Below are 26,149 nucleotides of genomic sequence, written 5' to 3' on the forward strand. Positions count from 1 at the left end.
GCTATTCCACAACAACCTCCAGAGGTGTGCCGACTCGGGTGATCAATCTGAACCTGGAACTTGATGGCCTACACGGCTCCGATGTCTCAGCTGATGTCATTGCTGTTCTTCTGTAACTGAATGCTGTTCTGTATATCTATATCTGTCCATTATCTACACAATAACTGTTCATTGTTCTATCACTTTGCATTTTTCCACACTTCGTCTCTTTTCCTCCAAATCCACTGTGATGCCACTTCTGCTTCTCTACACACTTCTGTAATCAGTTTCTTCCTCTCTGCTCCTACCACTCCCAAGGTCCTAAGTGCCCGCCACATTGACTGTCCTGCAAAGCCCCTGCATCCAACTTCTATTGCCATACACCACGTCCTCCATCCCCGCTGTTTGCAATCCTCTACTAGCTGCTGGTATTTTGCCATCTTTCTTTCATAAGCTTCCTCTATTCTGTCTTCCCATGGGACTGTTAGTTCCAGCAAGACCGCCTGCCTAGTTCCCTGTGACCAAATGACTATATCTGGTCTTAGCGATGTTGCTGCTATTTCTGCTGGAAAACTCATGCGTTGATGTATGTCTGCTGTCATCTGCCAGTCTGATGCTGTTTCAAGTATCCCTAAACCTTCTGCCTGGTTGTCTTTCTTTTCTCCAGCCCTCACAAAATTTACAAATGTGATGTTCTTCTGCATTTTTCTCTTCTTTCTCCTGGTGGTATCCAACTTTGCTGCTATTGTTTTTAATACACTGTCATGCCTCCATGTATATCTTCCATCTTTCAGTGTGACTAGACATGCTGACAACACATGCTGTAGAGATGCTGGTTTGTCTTTACATAAGGTGCATGTTGGGTCTTCTATCAACCCCCAGGTATAGAGGTTTGATGGGCTTGGTAAAACATTGTACACTGATCTTAGGAGAAAACTCAATCTGTATCCCTCCATACTCCAAATCTCGCTACAGGTCAAATCCCTGCTTCTAGCTCCTTGCCAATTCAACCAACTACCCTGCTGTTTCATTCCTACTGCCTTAACATTCCTACTCTCTTCTTCCATCTTCCAAGCATTTAATAAAAGATTCTTACTCTGATTACTCAAGCATTTAATAAAAGATTCTTACACTGAATACTCAAGCATTTAATAAAAGATTCTTACTCTGATTACTCAAAGCATTTAATAAAAGATTCTTACACTGATTACTCAAGCATTTAATAAAAGATCAAACTTTCAATTTTATGTAAGTGCTGTTCCATGATTTTATTTTACATCAGACCAAGGGAAGGAAACTTGGTAATGACAACACTTTAGAAGAGTATATAGGTCTCTTAAATTACTTCTATGAGTAGTTATTAAACATTTTTCCAGAGTTTCTTCCTTAGGTACCATGTTTGTTTAATTTATGCAAAAGCCTTAATTATGGTTTCATTCCTTAAGGTTATTTAATAAATTGAAAACATTGTAATAAGTCTGTTTCTCCATTGAATGCTCTTTGCATTATATTTTATTTTATTATTTCAGCCTGATATGAGAACTTCAATATCTAAGTTCATGGGTTTTGTACATAATTCTGTGAATGCAATGAGTCAGACTTACCTACAGAATGAAAGAAGATATAATTATACCACACCAAAAAGTTTCCTGGAACAGATTAAACTCTACCAAAATTTACTGAAGAAGAAAAATCTTGAACTACAAGCCAAGATTGTCAGGCTTGAAAATGGTTTAGAAAAATTGAGGAGTACTGCCCAACAAGTAAGTTGATACAGGATTTCTGAGATGGGGTTGTTTTAAACTGAAGGTTGAAAAGTATTCCCAGGCATATGCTTAGTCTTTCTTATGTGAGAATTTAGTAAATGAAATTAGACCACATATATTTTTTACTTGTTCAATTTGCTAGAAATGTATGGTCAGGGTACTATGTTCATATTTTGTGCAGATGACACATTGCTGATCTAAACCATGCCTAACTTCCTAACATAATATGTGACTGAAAAGCCCAAAATGAAAAAGGATCCAGAGAAATTGACTATCTTCAATGTACCATTTTCCTCTCAATTAAATTACTGCATACTTTAATGTTAACATTGTCATAAAACTTTCCCAAACTATATTGTATTTTAGATACAACCTGTAGTTGCTGATTAGGGATGTCTTTAACTTGGTTATGAATTCATTCATTTAAAAGTTCACCATGGTCATCCTACAAGAAATATACTCTTTGAAGGGGTCCTTTTGAAGAAAAAAAAATCCTCCATTTAAGAACTGTTCTATTAGTTAAACAATTTTGTAGATCTTTTACTAAGTATCTTAACTATATCTTTGGATAACATTTGTTTTAACAGTATTTTATATTCATGTCTCTTTAGGTAGATGATTTAAAATCTAAATTGGCTTCACAAGAAGTAGAGCTTGCCCAGAAAAATGAAGATGCCAACAAACTAATTGCTGTGGTTGGAGCAGAAACAGAAAAGGTGTCTGCAGAAAAGGCCATTGCTGATGGTGAAGAAAAGAAGGTTTCAAAAATCAATGAAGAAGTGTCCAAAAAACAAACTGATTGTTTGGCTGACCTGTCCAAAGCTGAACCTGCTCTAGCTGCTGCCGTAGAAGCTCTAAATACTTTGAACAAGGTAAAATTAATGAATTGTTTGTATAATGTTTCACAAAATCTGTTTTTAAAATTACTTTTGTAGGAACAGAAAATGTGGTATGACATTTCTATCATAACAGTTTCAACAGATATTTATTATACCCCCGCTTTAAAAAAGTGGGGGTATACTGTTTTCACGGGGGGGTCTCTTCCTATATAAAGGTATATACATATGTGCCGCTGGAATGGGTCCCTTTTTTGATCCGTCAAATATATCAATGGGGTGCAATTTTACCGAGGAAATATATCAATAGGTAGTAATTGACCGATTGTGATATATATCAATGGGTCATAAATATATGAATGGGTTATGATTTCGCTGTGAAATATATGTATAGGTAGGGATTTCACAATTATTCAATATATGAATGGGGGGTGTTTTTAAAATCCCAGCTGCACACCTGTACCCAAAATCCCATGTTGAGACCCCCCCGTGACTGTTTTACTTTTGTCTTATCTGTCCATCAGTCTCTCTATCTGTGCCATGAATATTTTTTCTCATCTTTCTCAGAAACTACCTTACAAGGATTTCTGAAATTTGGTATCTAAGTTTATATAAGTCAGCTAAACCGTGTGACATATTTTCAGATTCATCTCTCAGCAACTTCCTGTTAACTGAACACTTACATTATTTTACTCATGACATCCAAGTGGAAAATTTTCATCACATTTTTTTTCAGGAACAACATTACAAGGATTTCTGAAATTTGGCTTCAGTCAGTGTGATGCTAAACAAATTCCTGTTTACAGTAAAGTATTTTGGTGGGGGTATCATCAGTTTCACTTGTTATGGCATCATCAAATGGGGCATGTTAGTTTACAATGATAACTTTAAAAATTTATGCCATATGGGAGTTTTTACCCAGATTTTCACAGTTCATGGTCAGATGTAAAATTTGGTGAAAGGTAGTTTAACATGAAGTTCAGATCACATTAACTTGAAACTTGGTACACATGTGCATTACAATGTGCACAATTTAAAGTATTACAAAATTGAAATTGTGATCCAGATTTTATGTCACAGTTGTTTTCATTGTGAAAGAAGGTACAATGAACTACATCATTATTTACAGCTAACTTTGGTAGTAATGATAGAATGATTTAACATATCATTTTTTTTTTTTGACAGGCCAATTTGACAGAATTGAAGTCTTTTGGATCTCCACCTGGTGCTGTAATTAATGTAGCCTCAGCTTGCATGTGTTTGTTAAGTACCAGTGGGAAAATTCCAAAAGACAAGAGTTGGAAAGCAGCTAAAAGCTCTATTATGAACAAAGTAAGTAATTATTAGTCTGTCAGTTTGAAGATTTTTGTTTCATTTGGCTATAAAGCTGTAGTAAAGGTAAATGTTGGGTTAAAGAATAATTTGCAAAAGTAAATGGTAGCACATATGCATAGCTTTGTTCTTGATGGCATGCTCAGTCATTTTTTAACCCTTTCCTCCATGGATTTTTTTTTTTTAATATACTTGATTCGCATAGGATTTTTTTCAGTTAAAAAAAATCATCAGTTTTAGAGTGTTAATGCATTGTGAAAACCAATATTTCATCAATGAAATTCAAGTCCGATAATTCTCATGAATCTCCTTTTCATATTGGATACATACATGTCAACCTCTGACAATGGGAAATCATGTCATGACATGACATGACATGTCAAAAAGCGTGTAAAAACGCGTGACGTAGATGTGGACTTTTTAATATGAATGTGGTAATGTTCATAATTTTACATAAAAATTTGTTTATATACAAAAAAACAATATATATTCTACTGTGAACTTTCATTGTATTAAACAGTGGTCTGTTATGTTGTTTTTAAGGCTCCACCACTAGGCACATATTCAAAACAACTGCCAGTTTCAAGTTTAGTTACATTTATTCGATAACAGCATACAACAATGTACAATATAAATTTAACATAGTCAAGTTCTGATCAGAATTCAGTGTCAATATTTCTTTATAATTGAAAAAGCTCTCCCACAGTAGGAATTGATATTTGAAAGAATGTCATTATGTTGTTTTTTTGGCAATGTAAAATGTCATCTATTATCTCTGCCATTGCTCCCACTGCCTGGTCAAAACTGGGTAGTTCATCAGAAGATAGCTGGTACTATGAGAGCTGATCCAACAGTTCTGTGATATTTTCATCCCCATGGCCTGTAGTGAGTGTAGAATCTGTTGGCTATATTTGAAACTGAAATTAAAAGAGAAAAATGTTTTATAAATTTGATTTCCATTAAATAAACATGTTAAATGGTTATTCAACTAGCTACATTGTATTTCTCCCCTCACATGTATTGTTTTTGATCATTGCAATAAAGAATGCACAATACGTTACTTGTCACTCGATCAATAAAACTCGAACTCCAAAATATAATTTATAAACATTGAATCTTGGTACGTACACATCAATCGGCGCTTTAGACGACGGTACAGGCCTGGAAGCGACCTCTTTCTGTGCACATTTCCCCTATAAAGTGAATTTGAAAGAAAGTAACAAAATCGTTAAAACTAATCACAAACTACTTACCTTTTACTGTTATGTCTACACATAGAAAAATAAACAATATGGCAGACAAACTTCGAAATTTTCGGTATTTATCGCCGAATAACGAAAAAAACCCGAGAATAGCGATATCACTAACGACCACAAAGTGAAAAGAACGAAAATGCGTGTAATTGCGTGTAAAGTGTTGAAAAGCGTGTACACGCCATGTGACAAAATCCTCGCGTGTAAACCGTTGAAAAAGCGTGTATTACACGCGAATATCATGTCACTTGACATGTATGATTGGATACAATTTTTTTTAAGTCTGATGCAGACATTTTGTAGTCAAAGCATTTCAACTGAGGTACTACACAGGCGTCAAAAGGCGTAATTATGGAGTAAAGGGGGTGGCGTCAAAAGGCGTCATTATAAAGGAAAGGGTTAAGCCCCTGCCATAGTATAATGTTTTTGACCCGTCCGTCCGTCTGTCAGTCCGTCCGTCAGTCCTGTTTCTTGTCATCGCAACTCCTCTCAAACCACACAACAGAATTTCACGAAACCTTTTCAGATAATAAGGACATACTATGTAGTTGTGCATATCGACGGGAAATTGCGATTCAATTTTTTTCTAGGAGTTACGCCCCTTTGAACTTATTTTCTTTAATGTACTACTGCAACAGTTTGTCATCGCAACTCCTCTCAAACCACACAACAGAATATCATGAAACTTTGTAGATAATAAGGACATACTATGTAGATGTGCATATCAACAGGAAATTACGGTTCAATTTTTTTTCTAGGAGTTATGCCCCTTTGAAATTATTTGCTTCAATGTACCTCTGCAACAGTTTGTCATCTCAACTCCTCTGAAAACACACAACAGAATTTCATGAAATTTTGTAGATAATAAGGACATACTATGTTTATTGACAGGAAATTATTATTCAATATTTTTTCTTATACTTATTTAATTTCTCCAATGACATTGTGGGGACGTGGGGTATGTGAGCATGCTCACTAAGGTTCTTTAATTTGATTATACCCCACGCAACGAAGTTGCGCAGGGTATAATGTTTTTGACCCGTCCGTCAGTCCTGTTTCTTGTCATCGCAACTCCTCTCAAACCACACAACAGAATTTCACGAAACCTTTTCAGATAATAAGGACATACTATGTAGTTGTGCATATCGACGGGAAATTGCGATTCAATTTTTTTCTAGGAGTTACCCCCCTTTGAACTTATTTACTTTAATGTACTACTGCAACAGTTTGTCATCGCAACTCCTCTCAAACCACACTACAGAATTTCACGAAACCTTTTCAGATGATAAGGACATACTATGTAGTTGTGCATATCGATGGGAAATTGTGATTCAATTTTTTTTCTAGGAGTTACGCCCCTTTGAACTTATTTACTTTAATGTACTGCTGCAACAGTTTGTCATTGCAACTCCTCTCAAACCACACAACAGAATTTCACGAAACCTTTTCAGATAATAAGGACATACTACGTAGATGTGCATATCAACAGGAAATTACGATTCAATTTTTTTTCTAGGAGTTATGCCCCTTTGAACTTATTTGCTTCAATGTACTTCTGCAACAGCCAACAGTTTGTCATCTCAACTCCTCTGAAAACACACAACAGAATTTCATGAAATTTTGTAGATAATAAGGACATACTATGTAGATGTGTATATTGACAGGAAATTATTATTCAGTATTTTTTCTTGTACAATTTTTTTTTCTTATACTTATTTAATTTCTCCAATGACAATGTGGGGACGTGGGGTATGTGAGCGTGCTCACTAAGGTTCTTTAATTTTGATATATTGTTGATTCATCATTATTTTTTGGACACCAATTTTGTTGATTTCTTGGGTACAGGTGGACAACAAATTCAAATGTTCAATAAATTAGAATTTTCTATAGGTTTGTATGCAGACTTTGACAAAACTGCAAATCAAAAGATCCAAGAAAATGCTAGTTCCCTCATCCATGAAAATAAATGAATAAACAGGATAAGTTTTTATTTTAACTCAGTCTAAAATAGTATTAAAATAGTATGTTCTATACAGTTTTTGGATTGATGACAGGAATTCCCTTTGATTTTGAGATTTTGCTCTTAGTGTGACAAATTTTAAGAACTTTGTTAAAAGATGTGCACATCTGTACATGATCTGATATGTAAGGTAAATTGTTGTCCATAGATCCTCACCATTTCATACAATAAAACAATAGAAAACAACCTAAACTTGACATCAATTGTTTCTTTAGAAATGTGAAAAAATCACTGATTTTTTTTATTGATTTCATCTAAGTTTTCTTTATTGTTAGCTTTTGTTTTATGTTAACTTATATGAAGCATGACTGTTTAAATCATTTTTATGCCCCATTTATGGGCATTATGTTTTCTGGTCTGTGCGTGCGTCCGTTCGTTCGTCTGTTCATCCATCTGTCTGTTTGTCCCATTTCAGGTTAAAGTTTTTGGTTGGGCAAGGTAGTTTTTGATGAAGTTGAAGTCTGATCAAGTTGAAACTTATAAAACATGTTCCCTATGATATGATCTTTCTAATTTTAATTCCAAATTAGAGATTTTATCCTATTTTCATGGTCCACTGAACATAGAAAATGATAGTGCTGATGGGGCATCCTTGGACTTGGGACTCATTCTTGTTATTCTTTTTTTTAATATTACAGATTGATGCTTTCCTGGATAACCTGATTAATTATGACAAAGATAACATTCACGAGAATTGTCTAAAAGCAGTTGATCCTTACCTGAAAGATCCTGAGTTTAATCCTGATTTTATAAGATCTAAGTCTGGTGCTGCTGCTGGTCTTTGCTCCTGGGTCATCAACATTGTAACTTATTACAATGTATATTGCACTGTAGAGCCTAAGCGTATGGCCCTTGCTCAAGCCAATGCCGAATTAAATGCTGCAAAGGAAAAACTTAAACATATTACAGCTAAAATCAATCAATTGGAGGCTGATCTTAAAAAGTTGACTGACGAGTTTGAGAAAGCAACAAATGAGAAACTAAGATGTCAGCAAGAGGCTGAATTGACAGGCAAGACTATTGATTTAGCTAACAGATTAGTTGGAGGTCTAGCATCTGAAAATGTAAGATGGGCTGAATCTATAAGTGAATATAGAGAACAGGAGAAAACATTGCCTGGAGATGTTTTGTTGACCACAGCTTTTGTATCCTACTTTGGATGTTTTACTAAACAGTACAGATTAGATTTAATGGATGGTCATTGGATCCCATTCTTAAACAGCTTAGAAATCCCTATACCTATCTCAGAAGGGTTGGACCCACTAAGTCTTCTGACTGATGATGCACAGATAGCTACATGGAATAATGAAGGTCTACCCAGTGACAGAATGTCATCGGAAAATGCCACAATTCTATCCAACTGTGAACGTTGGCCTCTGATGATTGATCCTCAGCTTCAAGGAGCAAACTGGATCAAAACAAAGTATGGAGCAAACTTGAAAATCATACGTCTTGGTCAGAAAGGTTATTTGGATGCCTTAGAAAGAGCTGTTTCATCAGGAGATGTTGTTTTTCTAGAAAATATTGGAGAAACTGTTGATCCTGTTTTGGATCCTCTCATTGGTAGGAACACCATTAAAAAAGGACGGGCTATTAAAATGGGTGACAAAGAGGTTGAATATCATCCCGACTTTAAACTTGTCATCCAGACTAAACTTGCTAACCCACATTATCAGCCAGAAATGCAAGCTCAGACAACACTTATTAATTTTACTGTGACAAAAGATGGATTAGAAGATCAGCTGTTGGCTGTTGTTGTTGGAAAGGAGAGACCTGATTTAGAGAAGCTGAAAGCAGAGCTTACCAGACAACAGAACCAGTTTAAGATTACCATCAAAGAATTAGAAGATTCGTTACTGGCTCGTTTGTCAGCAGCTGAAGGCAACTTTCTTGGAGATTATGCTTTAGTGGAGAATTTAGAAACAACTAAGAGAACTGCAGCAGAGATTGAAATAAAGGCAGCTCAGGCTAAAAAGACTGAAGTAGAAATCAACACAGCTAGAGAACATTACAGGCCAGCTGCTGCTAGAGCATCTCTTCTCTACTTCATACTTAATGATCTCAACAAAATACACCCTATGTACCAGTTCTCACTGAAGGTAATCTTAAATCCATTCCATGTACTAGTTCCAGCTGAAGGTACTCTAAAATCTATCCCATAAACCAGTGCTTTCTGAATCCACACCAATGCACTAGTTATCATTATAAAACATATTAGTGTGTAGGTTTATTTTAAAAGAGAACTATACCCTTAGCTACTTATCTATAACCTAATTCCCATTTATCAAAATATAAAGATGTAAGAATCTCCACTGAACTAATTTATAAATGCAAATAGAAATAAGAAAATGTGGTGTGAGCTAATAAGACAGCTCTCAATCCAAATTTCAATGTGTAAAAAGATAACAACTATATACCAAAGTACTACCTTCAACATGAATCATTGGCTTACACCAAACAGCAAATAATAAAGGGTCCCAAAATAACTAGTGCAAAATAATTCAAACAGGAAAACCAACCATCTAGTCTATATAAAAAACTAGAAAACACTTATGAACCACTGAACAACAGGTTCCTGACTTAGGACAGGTGCAAAACAAATGCAGCAAGTTTAAACGTTTTCAATTAAACAGATGCCAACCTTCACCCTTTCCTGAAATAGTAGAGCAATTTTACAACATATAAAGACACACTATCAAATATCAATTGAAATTGCTGAACTAAATCAAAAAGACATTTTTACAAAAACAAGTAAACATACACTGATTGAATAAATTTAATCTATCAGACTGACAAAACATTAGATAATATTCGAAGCTATTTAACTACAACTAGGAGACTTTATAAATACCCCTTGTTTCTGTGGAACACAGAGTTTCAATTGACTTTTTTGCTATAGGACTATGATATTATAACGTAAGTATTTCTGTATTGGCCTGAGGCGAAGCCGAAGGCCAATACAGCTGGACGAGGACCAATAACAAGGCCAATACAGAAATACATGTAATAGTATCTTTATTAATTAACTACAGTGTTACAATATTTTTTTAATTTCATTTCAAAAGAGATAAATATTTTTACCTTGAAGTGGAACTATCCAAATCTCAGTTTGTTTCTTTTTATTAGATGCAATACATAATGATCTGGTGCTGTTTCTAGGTGTCTTCAGCATTTTCTCATCTGATGATTTTTTCTACCCTTTTCAGTCACTATAAAGTGTTACAACTTAAATTTAGACGCAACACATAAATAGTAATTGGAAAGGTACTGCCATTGCATGTGTTATGCAGAAACTAATTTAAAATTGATGTGTATCAATCATGAAATTATTTGGTCGTCAAGAAATGAACTTTGTGATAATTTACTCATTCCCCAAACCTGACATTTTCAGCATGTTTAGATTTATAACTAAATGACAACTGCGTCTTCAAAACAACTGTTTACTTTCAGTTTGTGTTTATTGTGACTTTCGATGTAAAGTCTAGAGACGTTCTGAAATCCTGCACTTGTGTCAACTCGGCCAATACAGAAAAAAAATCTATATTGGCCGAGTTTACACATTATATTGCATAGGCAGTTTTCATCATATTAAGTCCAATAACAGTGTAGTTAATTAATAATATAGTGTTATTGAGTGGCTGTTTCTGTATTGGTCCTGTTATAGATTCGAGGTTAGCTGTATTGTTGGCCAATGCAGCTGATTGAGAATCTGTAACAGGGCCAAAACAGGAACAGCCAGTTGATAACACTTTTATTAAATGATTATAAGAAAATTAAAAACCGGAAGTGAATGTCCTGTATTAGCCCATTGGCCAATACGACAGTATGGAAATGCTGATTTATATGTATTTGGGCTTATTTGCTCATATCATTTAATAAATCATAATATTATATTTTAACAGGCATTCAGTGTGGTGTTTGAGAAGGCCATAGATAAGGCAGAACCACATGAGGAGGTTAAAGGCAGGGTTGACAACTTGATAGATTGTATTACACATTGTGTCTTCTTGTATACAGCAAGAGGATTATTTGAAAAAGATAAAATTATTTTTACAGCTCAGATGAATTTCCAGGTAATTAATTGATCCATGTTTACCAAAATTAAGTTTCAAATACATATGACCTATATGGACTTTGATTTTCTGCAACAAAAATAGAAAATTTTTCAGGGATTTACAGGCCAATGCTTTTGAGACCAAACAACCACGCAAATTTGGATAAAAACAACTTTCTTTTTAAAAAGTTATTTCAAAGAGAGGTGAATGATACCAGAGGGACATCCAAACTCATAAGTTGAAAATAAACTGACATAAACATAGCTGAAAAAGATAAAAAAAAAAAAAAAAAAAAAAACAGAAACAAAAAAAAACAAACAAAAAATAAAACAAACAAAAAAAAACAACAAAAAAAAACATGTTCACGTTTTCCTGTTTTCAGTATTCTAATGAGTTAATTCAGTTTTTCATTCGTCAGTCTTGGCAATATGGAGATGCAACATTTTTTAACTGATTTAAGTGTGGCCAAGGATTGAAAGAACTGTTTCACATAGAAAAAATAATGAAAAAATCTTTTATTGGTTCGAAATTTCGCTTTCAGAAATTCGTGCGATCTCAATAATTTGGTAGGTTTGATAACCATAGGTAAGTCAGATTTTGATATTTTCGAAAGAGAAAGAAGTATGATAATCATGAATAGTAGTTGTATAAGGATCAAAGATGATTTGGTAAAAAATTCTACAAAATGAGTGTTGCATTTTTAAATCCAGTCAGTATGTTTGGTCTTGCGCTTCTGTATGTTTTTTACAAGCAGAAACCAGTTTAAATATTTTATTTTTATTTCAAAACTAATTGTTCGGTTTATCTTTATATTTTAAATATTACCGGTATTGATAACGAGAATTTTATGTATTTATTGATAGATTTTATTGGCCAGTAATGAAATAAGCACTTCAGAGCTGGACTTTCTTCTTAGATTTCCAGCTGTTCCTAATGTGACATCACCAGTTGATTTCATGAGTAACAACAGTTGGGGAGGAATTAAGGTGAGTTATTTCTACAACTACAAATTACTAAAAGACAAAGTCATCTTTCATTATTAGAATATAAGTAAATATAAACTTTGTTGGCACTGGTTGCATAAATATGTTTAAATCCAAAATACTCACTGATCACTATGTTCAAGATTTTTTCTTTATACTTGATACACACATTAACTGTTCTTGACATAAAAATTAATTCTGAAGTTTTACAACTTCCATGTCAATGAACAATTGTCACTTCAACATGAACTTTAAAACTAAATATTATATCCAATATGCACATTGATGTCAAAAGAATTTCTTATAATTTTTTTTGTATTCATTGGATTAGGTAAAGACTATTCCAGGAAAAAATGTGAAGGTGTGTTGGAAACCACATGCAGCATTGAACAGGGGTTCTCACTATTGACATGTTGTGCTGAAATGATTATTATTTATATTTGTAAAGGCTATGTCTGGAATGGATGATTTCCGCAACTTAGACCGTGATATCGAAGGATCTGCTAAAAGATGGAAGAAGTTTGTAGAGAGTGAAGCTCCAGAGAAAGAGAAGTTCCCCCAGGAATGGAAAAATAAAACATCTCTACAGAAACTATGTATGATGAGGGCTTTACGACCTGACAGAATGACTTATGCGGTTACGTATGTATGAACTATATTCTCTGCAAATGAAAATTCAGTGAAACAGTGGGAACTAAATAAAAAATCTCCTTGTCAAAGTAAATGAATATTGCAAGGTTCTAAACTGTTTAGATAGAATTCAGTGACAAGTTATTTAAAAGGATTACACTAAACGAAAAATATGCATGGATCTGAATATAATATAAGAGCCTTCATCCATGTTTAATAATACTACTCAATTATACTTAAACATTGAAATCTTGGCAAATTCAGATGAGATCAAATATTAGTATAACTGGACACGAGTTGATGCATTTGAGGGAAAGGGGACTTGTACAAATATTATCAAATTATGTTTTTTCCCAGGATTAGCCTTATCAAAAGCTTGCACAAGTTCAATTTTATTGAAAAATGTGATAATGGAAATTGAATACTTTTCATTAGTGTTAGGTATGGGAACTTGCATATACAGGTTTATTGAAATATATATATATACTGAAGAACAAGTAATTGTACTATATACCATTTGGCAAAATGATCTTAAGGCTTCCATGCACAAACCAATATGCACAATTCTGTAAAATGTCCCTGTGAAACATTATCCATATTGCTCAGATCTGAAATATTTGTATCCATACTGATTAATTTTGTAATATTTGACAATCCCGCATGGACCACATTGCTGTTGCAAGTCGTTCCTAAATTTGATGTTTGCCAATTAAGTAGTTATCAAAGGTACCAGGATTATAATTTAGTACGCCAGACGCACGTTCGTCTACATAAGACTCATCAGTGACGCTCATATCAAAATTATCAAAATTAAGAACATTATTACATAAAATATATATTTAATAAAACTGGTATTTACAGAACATTTGTTGAAGAAAAACTTGGAGGAAAATACACCAGTGGTGCTGGAGTGGAGTTTGCCAAGTCATTTGAAGAATCAGGTCCAGCTACACCAATGTTCTTCATCTTATCTGCTGGTGTAAATCCACTGAAAGATGTAGAAATGCATGGGAAAAAGATTGGATGGATGGAAGATAATGAAAACTTTCATATTATCTCCCTTGGACAAGGTCAAGAGGTTGTTGCAGAGAAATTTATGGATCTTTCCGCAGAAAAGGGGCATTGGGTTGTCTTAGAGGTGAGTTGTAGTGTTTGAAATAAACTGGATGGATTTCACTGAATTTTAAAACTTATACACAATGCTTCTTACATGTGCCACAAGACACATCTATAAATTTCATGAGTTATTCTTTATAAGTATAAATATTGCTGAATTTTTCTTTCCTTTCTCTAACTTTAGTAAGCCTCAACCAAATGTTATGAAACTTATACACAATGCTTACTTTAAGATCAAGTTTGAAATTGTGTGGTGTCACTTTTACCTTTAATGAGTTATGCCACTTTATTAATTGAAAAATTGCTAAATCTGTTATATCTGTTCTGTAACTTAAGTTTGCCTCAACCAAATGTTATGAAACTTACAGTGTTACACACAATGAATGTCATCTGAAAACAGTCTAACTACATGAATCCTGCATCTGTATGTGGAAGTTGACTTGTGCATATTTACAAGCATGTCAATATTTATATCTTTGTTAATAACTTGAATCTAGTATGAATTCTACAGTTTTAAAAAAAAGGAGCCTACCTTTCAGGTAATTTCAAAATGATTAAAACTGTAAAAAATATCCTTGGTCACACACGCTTGAAAACAATTTGTCAATTATTCGCTTTGTACGCAATAAATTGTTAAACATGTTGTTTCCATTTTTTTGTGACATTTATATTTTGAAAAACTTCTTTTCAGAATGTACATTTAGTTGCCAAGTGGCTGCCTACTTTAGAAAAGAAAATAGAGAAAATTGACAAGCATGTCAATATTTATATCTTTGTTAATAACTTGAATCTAGTATGAATTCTACAGTTTAAAAAAAAGGAGCCTACCTTTCAGGTAATTTCAAAATGATTAAAACTGTAAAATATATCCTTGGTCACACACGCTTGAAAACAATTTGTCAATTATTCGCTTTGTACGCAATAAATTGTTAAACATGTTGTTTCCATTTTTTTGTGACATTTATATTTTGAAAAACTACTTTTCAGAATGTACATTTAGTTGCCAAGTGGCTGCCTACTTTAGAAAAGAAAATAGAGAAGTATAGTGAGAATAGTCATCCTGATTATCGTGTGTTTATTAGTGCAGAACCTGCGGGCACACCAGAATCTCACATTATGCCACAAGGAATACTGGAGAGTGCTATCAAAATCACCAATGAACCTCCAACAGGAATGTTTGCTAATCTTCACAAAGCTTTAGATAACTTTAATCAGGTATAAAGTTTCATCAGCATTTTATATGATTTTTTAGGAAGATTAATATCATAATTTATTGTATAGCAATATAATATTCCCCACAGAAAGTAACCAAAAGTTAGCGTGCAATAAATTCTAATATTGCACTAGTGCAATCTAATATTGCACTAGTGCAATAAATCTTCAAAATTCATGACGTCATCAACGACAAAATCTTAGTTTAAACCAATTTTTACTCTCAAATATTATATTGCTATACAATAAAAGGGTTATTGCATGAATATTTGGAAATATTGTCCCTCTTGGAACATATATTGCACTCACAAGCTCGTGCAATATAAAATTCTACTCGTGACAATATTCCCAAATATTCATGCAATAACCCTATATTATTGTGTGTTGAAATTTCCTGTATATTGTATTGAATGCAAAAAAGATGTTTCTATATATGAAGTTGCAAACTGAAATTAAGGTAAAAGTAATTATGTCAGAATTGATAAAGCTCCTTCTTAATGCCTTAAAAAATTTTCTGGTTGTACATGTATTTGTATCAGTCCATGTAATGTTAACACAATGTAAAAGATTTCATAAGTGTCATATAAGTACAATATGGTAGTAAACATGAAAGGAACATCAAACATAACAAAATTTAGGCTTCACCACATTAATTTCTAGTTTTTCAGACTCTTACTGTTGAAAAAGAAAAGTATATAAGGAGAAATTTTATTTTCATTTTGTTCTCTAAAATCTAGATCAGTTTTGTGTTGAAAATCACAATCTTACTTTTAAACGCACAATTTTGCTGACATTTTACAACATGCAGGGAATTCAACAATCTAGGTAATGACCTGAATGTTTGAATTTTTAACATCAGTTTTGATTTTGTTTAAATTTAGTGATTTTAAAAATTATTTACAGGAAAGCTTGGAAATGTGTTCAAAAGAGACAGAATTCAAGGTTATTTTATTCTCCCTATGTTATTTCCATGCTGTTGTCTGTGAAAGGAGAAAGTTTGGACCGCAAGGCTGGAACAGGTCATACCCATTCAATAATGGAGATCTAACCATTAGTGCTATGGTCCTGTATAATTATTTAGAAGCCAATTCTAAAGTGCCATGGGAAGATTTGAGGTATTTGTTTGGTGAGATTATGTATGGTGGTCACATCACAGATGACTGGGATCGACGACTTGATAAGACATATCTAGAGGTCTATATGCATCCCATCATGGTAAGTACAATAGTAATGCCTGAGACATAGAAGAATTTTACACACAACATCAATTTTTCATCATAATATGTTGGATATTTTTTATTGTATGTATAATAGCTTTAAATAAGTTTATAGAAAAATATCAGCTAGCTAGCTATTCATTTCACAAAAACAATATTTACAATAAATTTGATTGTACAGTCGAACCTCGTTGTGTCGAAGTCGAAGGGACCGGACCAAAGTATTCGACTCATCCGAGGTTCGACTCATCCGAGGTTGAGTGTGTCGTCATAAATTTTGAATGCATGAAATATGGTATGAGATTTATGTTAACTAGATACAATGAAAAGTGTGCCTTTTCCATTCATTTTTGGTCCTTAGTAATAATTAAAAACACAAGTACAGATACAAATCATGCGCAAATAAAATCAATAGTCTACACAAATATTTACAAAGGTCAGTCGCTATAAATTATGAAATCACGCACGGCACGAAATAAGTTCTGAACGGTCAGTGATGAGGTCGTCTGGTTTACATTAGATTATCATGACTTTATTATAATTGTCCTAATCCTTTTATCTATTGTAATTAATGAGTTTTAAATCTAACGATTCAATTAATCTGGGTCATTTAAATTCGTTTCCTTTTTATCTCAGGTGAAAAATGTTCAACACACTAACATTCCGCTTGAACGATCAACAAAGGTGTTAATTAGTGTCCACCATAAACATGTCATTTTAACTGTTATACAAACTAGTATGTTTACTCAGCTTTAATCTCTTTTGAAAATGATTAGTTGACAAAAGACATACATCCGACTTAAATTTTTATCATCATGATCATTAGGTCTGCCTTTTTTCGAAAATTCTTACTTTCGAAGTTCGAGACATCGGGGTCAATTTACATTAAGTTTACTTCGACGGGACTATAAAATTTACTCGAATCAACCGAGTTCAACTCATCAGAGGTTATTATGCATTGATCAAACAGGAATTTTACCGGGACCGCGAAATTACTTCGACTCAGCTGAGTTTTCGACACAACCGAGTTCGACACAACGAGGTTCGACTGTATTTAAGTTTTACAAGAATGTATTTGACTTCTTATAGTAATATATTCTGTGAAAAGAACTGCAGGTCATTATCATGCTTATAACCAATATTCTGTAAAATGTTTTTTATCATTAGTACTTTTATAGATAACAGATAACTTTGATGAATGGATTGTTTTTATTCCCCATTTATGGGCATTATGTTTTCTGGTCTGTGCATCCATTCGTCCATCCTGCTTCAGGTTAAAGTTTTTGGTCAAGGTAGTTTATAATGAAGTTAAGTCCAATCAACTTGAAACTTAGTACACATGTTCCCTATGATATGATCTTTCTCATTTTAATGCCAAATTATAGTTTTGACACCAGTTTCACGGTCCACTAACTGAGCAAATGATAGTGTGATGAGGGCATTTGTGTACTATGGACATATTCTTGTTTTCTTTCTAAGCATCCCATATCAGGTACAGGGATTCACCATTAAGGTCCAGGTTCATCATCTTGAAACGTTAATTTGTACACATACATGTTCATTATTATGTGAATATATGTCTGAATGTTTTTAATGCCAAATTACAGTTTCGCCTTCTTAACCCTTTCCTCCATAATGACGCTTTTAGGCGCCACCCCTTTACTCCATAATGACGCCTTTTGACGCCTGTGTAGTACCGCAGTTGAAATGCTTTGACTACAAAGTGTCTGCAGTAGACTTAATACAATTTGTATCCAATATGAAAAGGAATATCATAGGAATATCCAACTTTAATTTATTTGATGAAATATTTGTTTTTTGAAATGCATTAATACTTTAATGCATATTTTCAGCATTTTATTGAAAAATCCTATGTGAATCAAGTATGCAAAAAAAAAAATTTCAATGAGTGAAAGGGATAACAAGGTTAACTGAACATAGAAATGTTTGTGGGAAATAGGTATATTCACAGGTTCTATTTAGATCTAGGATCAGGTAGTTAACCATGATGTTTTTTTCATATCAAATTGAAATGTACTACACACTTGTTTGTTTTGAGATGAATTTTTAAAATTGCTAACTTTTTAGCTCACCTGGCCCGAAGGGCCAAGTGAGCTTTTCTCATCACTTGGCGTCCGTCGTCGTCCGTCGTCCGTCGTCGTTAACTTTTACAAAAATCTTCTCCTCTGAAACTACTGGGCCAAATCAAACCAAACTTGGCCACAATCATCATTGGGGTATCTAGTTTAAAAAATGTGTGGCGTGACCCGGTCAACCAACCAAGATGGCCGCCACGGCTAAAAATAGAACATAGGGGTAAAATGCAGTTTTTGGCTTATAACTCAAAAACCAAAGCATTTAGAGCAAATCTGACATGGGGTAAAAATGTTTATCAGGTGAGCTAAAAAGTTAGCAATTTTAAAAATTCATCTCAAAACAAACAAGTGTGTAGTACATTTCAATTTGATATGAAAAAAACATCATGGTTAACTACCTGATCCTAGATCTAAATAGAACCTGTGAATATACCTATTTCCCACAAACATTTCTATGTTCAGTTAACCTTGTTATCCCTTTCACTCATTGAAATTTTTTTTTAAAGTAATCTTTTACAAAAATCTTCTCCTCTGAAACTACTTGGCCAAATTAATCCAAACTTGGCCACAATCATCTTTGGGGTATCTAGTTTAAAAAATGTGTGGCGTGACCTGGTCAACCAACCAAGATGGCCGCCACGGCTAAAAATAGAACAAAGGGGTAAAATGCAGTTTTTGGCTTATAACTCAAAAACCAAAGCATTTTGAGGAAATCTGACAGGGATAAAAATGTTTATCAGGTCAAGATCTATCTGCCCTGAAATTTTCAGATGAATCGGTCAATCGGTTGTTGGGTTGCTGCCCCTGAATTGGTAATTTTGAGGAAATTTTGCTGTTTTTGGTTATTATCTTGAATATTATTATAGATAGAGATAAACTGTAAACAGCAATAATGTTCAGCAAAGTAAGATCTACAAATAAGTCAACATGACCAAAATGGTCAGTTGACCCGTTTAGGAGTTATTGCCCTTTATAGTCAATTTTTAACCATTTTTCGTAAATTAAAGTAATCTTTTACAAAAATCTTCTCCTCTGAAACTACTTGGCCAAATTAATCCAAACTTGGCCACAATCATCTTTGGGGTATCTAGTTTAAAAAATGTGTGGCGTGACCTGGTCAACCAACCAAGATGGCCGCCACCGCTAAAAATAGAACATAGGGGTAAAATGCAGTTTTTGGCTTATAACTCAAAAACCAAAGCATTTTGAGGAAATCTGACAGGGGATAAAAATGTTTATCAGGTCAAGAACTATCTGCCCTGAAATTTTCAGATGAATCGGTCAATCGGTTGTTGGGTTGCTGCCCCTGAATTGGTAATTTTGAAGAAATTTTGCTGTTTTTGGTTATTATCTTGAATATTATTATAGTTAGAGATAAACTGTAAACAGCAATAATGTTCAGCAAAGTAAGATCTACAAATAAGTCAACATGACCTAAATGGTCAATTGACCCCTTAAGGAGTTATTGCCCTTTATAGTCAATTTTTAACAATTTTCATTAATTTGGTAAATTTATGTAAATTTTTACCAAATATAGTTCTCTGTTACTAATGGGCAAAGTTCATGATAGATATAATTGTAAGAAGCAAAATCGTTCAGTAAAGTAAGAACTTCAAACACATCACCATCACCAAAATACAATTTTGTCATGAATCCATTTGTGTCCTTTGTTTAATATGCACATGCACATAGACCAAGGTGAGCGACACAGGCTCTTTAGAGCCTCTAGTTATATTTGTATTCTTATCATTGTCCTTTTTTATTTTAGCTTGATGGTGAGTTATTTTTAGCTCCTGGATTTCCATCACCACCAAATACTGATTATAAAGGTTACCATGCTTACATAGATGAATGTTTACCACCAGAGAGCCCATACTTATATGGCCTTCATCCTAATGCAGAAATAGAGTTTCTCACAACTTTATCTGAGAACATGTTTAGGACTGTGTTTGAGATGCAACCCAGAGATGCTGGAGCGGGAGCAGGAGCAGGTGTCAGTAGAGAAGAGAAGGTAAGAAATGGGATCTAAAGGGGAACAAGTGTCAATAAAGAAAGTAAATAAGGAATACACAAGGGGATCTGTAGGGCCTAAAATAAAATTTCATTTGTTTGGCATTGCCGCCCGACCCACTGAAAAACTTGCCGCCCAAATGATTTTATTTGCGTTTCAGAAAATTATTTTTTTATGCCCCACCTACGATAGTAGAGGGGCATTATGTTTTCTGGTCTGTGCCTCTGTTCGTCCGTCCGGTTAAAGTTTTTGGTCGAGGTAGTTTTTGATGAAGCTGACGTCCAATCAACTTGAAACTTAATACACATGTTCTAATTTTAATGCCAAATTATAGTTTTGACCCCAATTTCATGGTCCACTGAACATAGAAAATGATAGTGCAAAGTTCAGGTTAAAGTTTTTGGTCAAGGTAGTTTTTGATGAAGTTAAAGTTACATCAACTTGAAACTTAGTATACATGTTCCCGATGATATGATCTTTCTAATTTTAATTCCAAATTAAAGTTTTGACCCCAATTTCACGGTCCACTGAACATAGAACATGATAGTGGGAGTGGGGCATCCGTGTACTATTGACACATTCTTGTTTATTTTAAAAAATCGAAATTTTGCCGGAATTTGATTGTATCCTCCGAGTTTGTTCCTGGCTTTACTTATTTCAAATCGCGATCTTAAAAGCGCTTACCTTACACTATATTGGGATCAAACATTTAAATGACATGGAATAGAAAAAGTCTGCCAAAAGTAATGTCAAAGAGGCCGGCAGGGGAAAGCATCTCCCTATGCTTCAATGCATTGGTTAAGGTAGATGGATTTAATCAAAAATCAAATTTTCAGCTATTCTTTGAAAGAAACGTTCTGAGAGACCTTGTAGAGGACTCAAATTTTATCTTTTGTAAAGCAGAAACAGATGATTTCTGCTTGACTTTGTCGCTTCATGAGATAGAAGTGTTTCACCGGGACATCACAGAACAAATATGCGTGGCTCTTACATTTGTTGAACTTATTAAATATTTGAAATTTATCATTGACAAATTTTCCCTTGAACCAGAGAAAAAAGTATCTACTATAGTCCGAACCACAATGATGCATTCAAGATAATTATGGCTGTAAGCACCAAAGCTTAAAGACCAAAATGGTCCCAGATTTACAGGTTTATAGTAGTTTTGTACCTGTAGATGCTAGCCTGGTACAAAACATACATATTTTAAAGACTAGCATCTTGTGTCAATTGAAGTACTTCCCGCTTTTCTTGCCTTTCTTCTTAACATGAATAAGATAATTCTTAAAACATAAAAGACACTGACAGAAACATATTTATAAATGTATCTAGTGTACTGGTAATGAATAAATTCCCCCTCCATTTCCACAATTCCAAGGGCTCATTAATTTATCTGTATTCATGTAATGCATGTCCAGATTTCTGTTAATCAAACAAGCATTACAACCCATAATTTATTTATCTGCAAAAATTGTTTGTCCTGCTGCATATTTCCATTTTGAATTTATCATACATTTTAAACCTAGCCCTGAAAAACCTTGCACTTGGATAATATTAGTATAAACACCATGTCTGTGCCAACCTTCCAGATTTTTTAATATTTTGCTATCCTAATTTGGTACAGATCCTTTATCCTCAAAACTTATCAGGGGCAGTAGGTGTGTTTGTATGGTAGTTCGTCACACCTTACATGTATGATTACTAGCATCTAGGTATTGGTTTGAGACCTAGTTGGGCAGTTGCAAAATTAAGGTTTGATTTTCATGTCATATGTGATAAGGTTAGTTAGTTTCCTCCCGCAGGTTGGCGTTTTCCTTCAAGTACTACGGTTTAGTACCCCACTGAAACTGACTGCCATGAAATTACCCATATGGTGTAGAAAGTGATATTTATAAAACCAAAGCAAACAATCAAAGTTTTAAATCTTTGTCCATTTGTACAAGAAGCCGGAGTGGTTGAGCCATTTAACTTATGGTAATTTTACCAAACTGTGACCACAACTTCAAGATGTGACATCAGGCCTCTGTTCAATGGGCAGTCCCACAAAAAAAGTTCAATTTTCACGTAATACATTTTATTTTGTCAGTTTCCTGCCCAGTTCTGTGTTTTTTTTCTGGGTACTTTGGTTAACTCTGCCAATAAAACTGACTGTTTTACATGAAATTATCCATATGATGTAGAATGTGACATTGATGGTTGACCCCTTTCAAAGAAACCACCAGCATGTACACACAACAATGCTGCAATGCTTTAGACAACATTGATCTAGAGACTTCATGATTTACATGTATATAAAGCTTTTAAATGTAAAAAAAAGGAAATTTACCTACCTACCTAACCACCTGCTGATAGTGTGGGTCGGCAATACCAAACAAACAATTTTTTAAGGGTGGCCTAGGGAAGCAGGTGTCAGTAGAGAAGAGAAGGTAAGAAATAGGATCTAAAGGGGAACAAGTGTCAATAAAGAAAGTAAATAAGGAATACACAAGGGGATCTGTAGGGAAGCAGGTGTCAGTAGAGAAGAGAAGGTAAGAAATATGATCTAATGGGGAACAAGTGTCAATAAAGAAAGAAAATGTTGTATTCATTCTCTCTTTTGTTTAACCATATGCACTCCTCCTAAATCAGATATAGGATTTCGTAGAAGTTTTCAACAAATTCTGAATAACTTTTGGCATTGTACATTGTATACCCCCAATTAAGGAGGTATGGCTGTATTGCTATAATGATTGCCAATGAGACAACTGTCCACAAGAGACCAAAATGACACAGACATTAACAACTATAGGTCACTGTACGGCCTTCAACAATGAGCAAAGCCCATACTGCATAGTCAGCTATAAAAGGCCCTGATATGACAATGTAAATCAATTCAAACGAGAAAACTAACGGCCTTATTTATATAAAAAATGAACGAAAAACAAATATGAAACACATTAACAAACGACCACCACTGAATTACAGGCTCCTGACTTGGGACAGGCACATACATAAATAATGTGACGGGGTTAAACATGTTAGCAGGATCCCAACCCTACCCCTAACCTGGGACAGTGGTGGATAGGCTATTTGTCAAACAAATGTTTTCAGTTATTGGCTTGATGACAAAATATTTACTTTTATCACTCAAGACTTCTTGTATAAATTCACTCTACTACATATTTTCTGAAACTTGTTTATAAATTCTAATGTCTGAGGAAATTTATTTGGCAGAATGTTGAATGAATAACTGGAAGTTCCACTTACAAATCAGTGCTTTATTTACTGCATCCTCCAAAACAGTATCCAATTACAACCATTATAATATATAGTCATTCCATCTAATTCAATCGTCCTGAACATACATGAAATATTTGACACTTGACAATAAGCAACCAACATTCAATCAATCATCTAATTCTAAATATAAAAATCATCTTGTGTTTCAAAACATGATTGATCTCAAAAGTTTACTGAAGCAGTTTAACGAATTGCGTTTTTTATATCCTGGTCTTTTGTACACCATGATACTAGTCAAGGAATAGTTTCATATTGCTATATCTCTTATTGTGTACTTACAGATTAAAGGAATTCTGGATGAAATATTAGATAAGTTACCAGAAGAGTTTAATCTTTTGGAATTAATGGCTAAAGTTCCTGTTGAAGAAAGAACTCCATACATTGTTGTTGCTTTCCAAGAATGTGAAAGGATGAATGTACTCAGTAGTGAACTTAGAAGATCATTAAAGGAACTGAATCTTGGTTTGAAGGTAATCATTAGGCATCAATAGAATTAACTTATTTTCACTTATGTTATGTGAAATAGATATCAATTAAGCAGCAGCCCATTTTAATCTCTTTACACAAAATATGGCAATCCATGTTAAGATGGTACCCAACACTTTCACTAAAATTAATTTGGCTCGTTTAATTTTCATAAAATTTTGTCAAAGTATTTACTTTAACCCTTTAACAAAAATATAAAAAATTCAAAATTTTTGAACCAACCGTTTTGTCAGAAAAATTACACTGGTTATATAGCAGCTTGACACACACCAATTTTGATCATTGAGAAGCTTAATATTCCCTTTACAACACAACGTAATTAAAACGTTTAGCTGATTTTACAGAGTTATCTCCCTGTAGTGTTAGGTACCACCTTAACTTTATATTGGAGGAAAAACAAATTAAAAGCAAGATTACAGATAAAAAAGAGGCTGGATAGCACGGCCGACACTCGGCTAACTGAGAGATTGGTCGGTTAATCCATATTGAGTATGCGGCTATATCGGCGGTTGGTCTGTTAAACGGGTTTGCTAAAGTCTGTTAATCAATGTACTGAATGCAGTGGTGTAATTATTATTTTTTTAGCTTCAATGTACGATCTATAAAATGAAAAGGCGGGTTACTCATCAATATATTTATACACATTTTACACACACATAAAGTACACAAAATGACATGTTGGTTGAATTGACTTGCATGCAATAATTTGAAAATCGAAAAAAGACAGGCATTATGTTTGTTAACCATATTGATATCATTGTGTGAAAAATCTACACAAAAATCTGTGTTTTCGTAACATAAATCAATCTTTATTTAAAACCTGGTCTGTTAATGGGTCGGATGTATAAAACCCGGTCTGTTAATTGGTCTGTTAAGCGTAAGGAATGGCAATAAAGTATAATTTTATTGCTATATTGGGTGTGATCGAATCAAATGGGTAGGCTCAAAACGAGCGGCTAAAATAAACGGAAACAGCACATGGGCAGTGAAACATAAAATATACGGAACCAACACATGAACAATGAACAATTTAGACAATGGAAAATGAAAATTGATAAAAATGGTTTCAAAAAGTGTAATATTGTAGTAATATTAATTTCATCCAAGAATGGTCGCATATATCATGTGGATTCTCTTTAATTGTCATGAATGCCCCCAATTTGTCATCTACATTGGTAACCAGTATATAAATCAGAGATAAACGTCGTAATGTAACTCAACATCAGTACGTAAAATATATTGGGATGCTAAAATATAAAGAATAGAGAAAGAATAATGAGTAAGATAAATAAAATTGAAAAAAGTGACATAACAATTTTAATAGCACAGAAATAAACAACGCCCCGATCCGGACCCTCGTGGTATACACGAGAATCTGGATGGAGACGCAGAATATAGAATAATAGATAAGAACAGTAGAGACTGATGCATTGCTAAAAAAAGAGAGAACAAATAATATGTTTTTAAGAATACAGACATGAGACCCCTGAGTGTTAACGGATTGCGATGTACTCATATTGGTGACAAATGCTAGAAGTTTACATGTGTAGTTCTCCTCTGCACTTATGTAGAAAGGAACTAGAAATGGAATGAAATGAGTTAAAACTTAAGATAACATTATGTAGCTGCATTCGCTCCTTTCCATTTACTTCTTTAGAATGATAGAAGTAATAGAAGAAAAGAATCAATTGGATGATTCTGACGAATTAGGATTAACGTCCAGTGACAAGCATTATGTGCATATGAGAACGACAACATGTTATATGTACCCTGTACTGTACTATTAGTCGGATTTGAGAACGTGCTACTCTGAACACACACAAAAAAGGCTGATTGAAAACGTTAATAATAAATGCATGCATATTCCAGCGGCCAATC

General features: G+C 33.9%; 1 protein-coding gene across 1 annotated transcript in view; it reads left to right on the forward strand.

The window, feature by feature from the left end:
• LOC143063304 (dynein beta chain, ciliary-like) overlaps positions 1-26,149 on the forward strand; it is a 99,420-nt gene that overhangs the window by 71,334 nt on the left and 1,937 nt on the right. Inside the window, exons 37-48 of the mRNA XM_076235364.1 lie at positions 1,509-1,742; positions 2,357-2,617; positions 3,767-3,913; positions 7,825-9,285; positions 11,089-11,259; positions 12,105-12,227; positions 12,673-12,866; positions 13,716-13,992; positions 14,958-15,185; positions 16,086-16,397; positions 20,264-20,506; positions 24,067-24,255. Coding sequence (XP_076091479.1) covers positions 1,509-1,742; positions 2,357-2,617; positions 3,767-3,913; positions 7,825-9,285; positions 11,089-11,259; positions 12,105-12,227; positions 12,673-12,866; positions 13,716-13,992; positions 14,958-15,185; positions 16,086-16,397; positions 20,264-20,506; positions 24,067-24,255 — 3,840 coding nt within the window. The remainder of the gene's footprint in view (positions 1-1,508; positions 1,743-2,356; positions 2,618-3,766; positions 3,914-7,824; positions 9,286-11,088; positions 11,260-12,104; positions 12,228-12,672; positions 12,867-13,715; positions 13,993-14,957; positions 15,186-16,085; positions 16,398-20,263; positions 20,507-24,066; positions 24,256-26,149) is intronic.

The sequence above is a fragment of the Mytilus galloprovincialis genome, chromosome 2, assembly GCF_965363235.1.
Source record: "Mytilus galloprovincialis chromosome 2, xbMytGall1.hap1.1, whole genome shotgun sequence".
In the NCBI taxonomy this organism is placed as follows: Eukaryota; Metazoa; Mollusca; class Bivalvia; order Mytilida; family Mytilidae; genus Mytilus; species Mytilus galloprovincialis.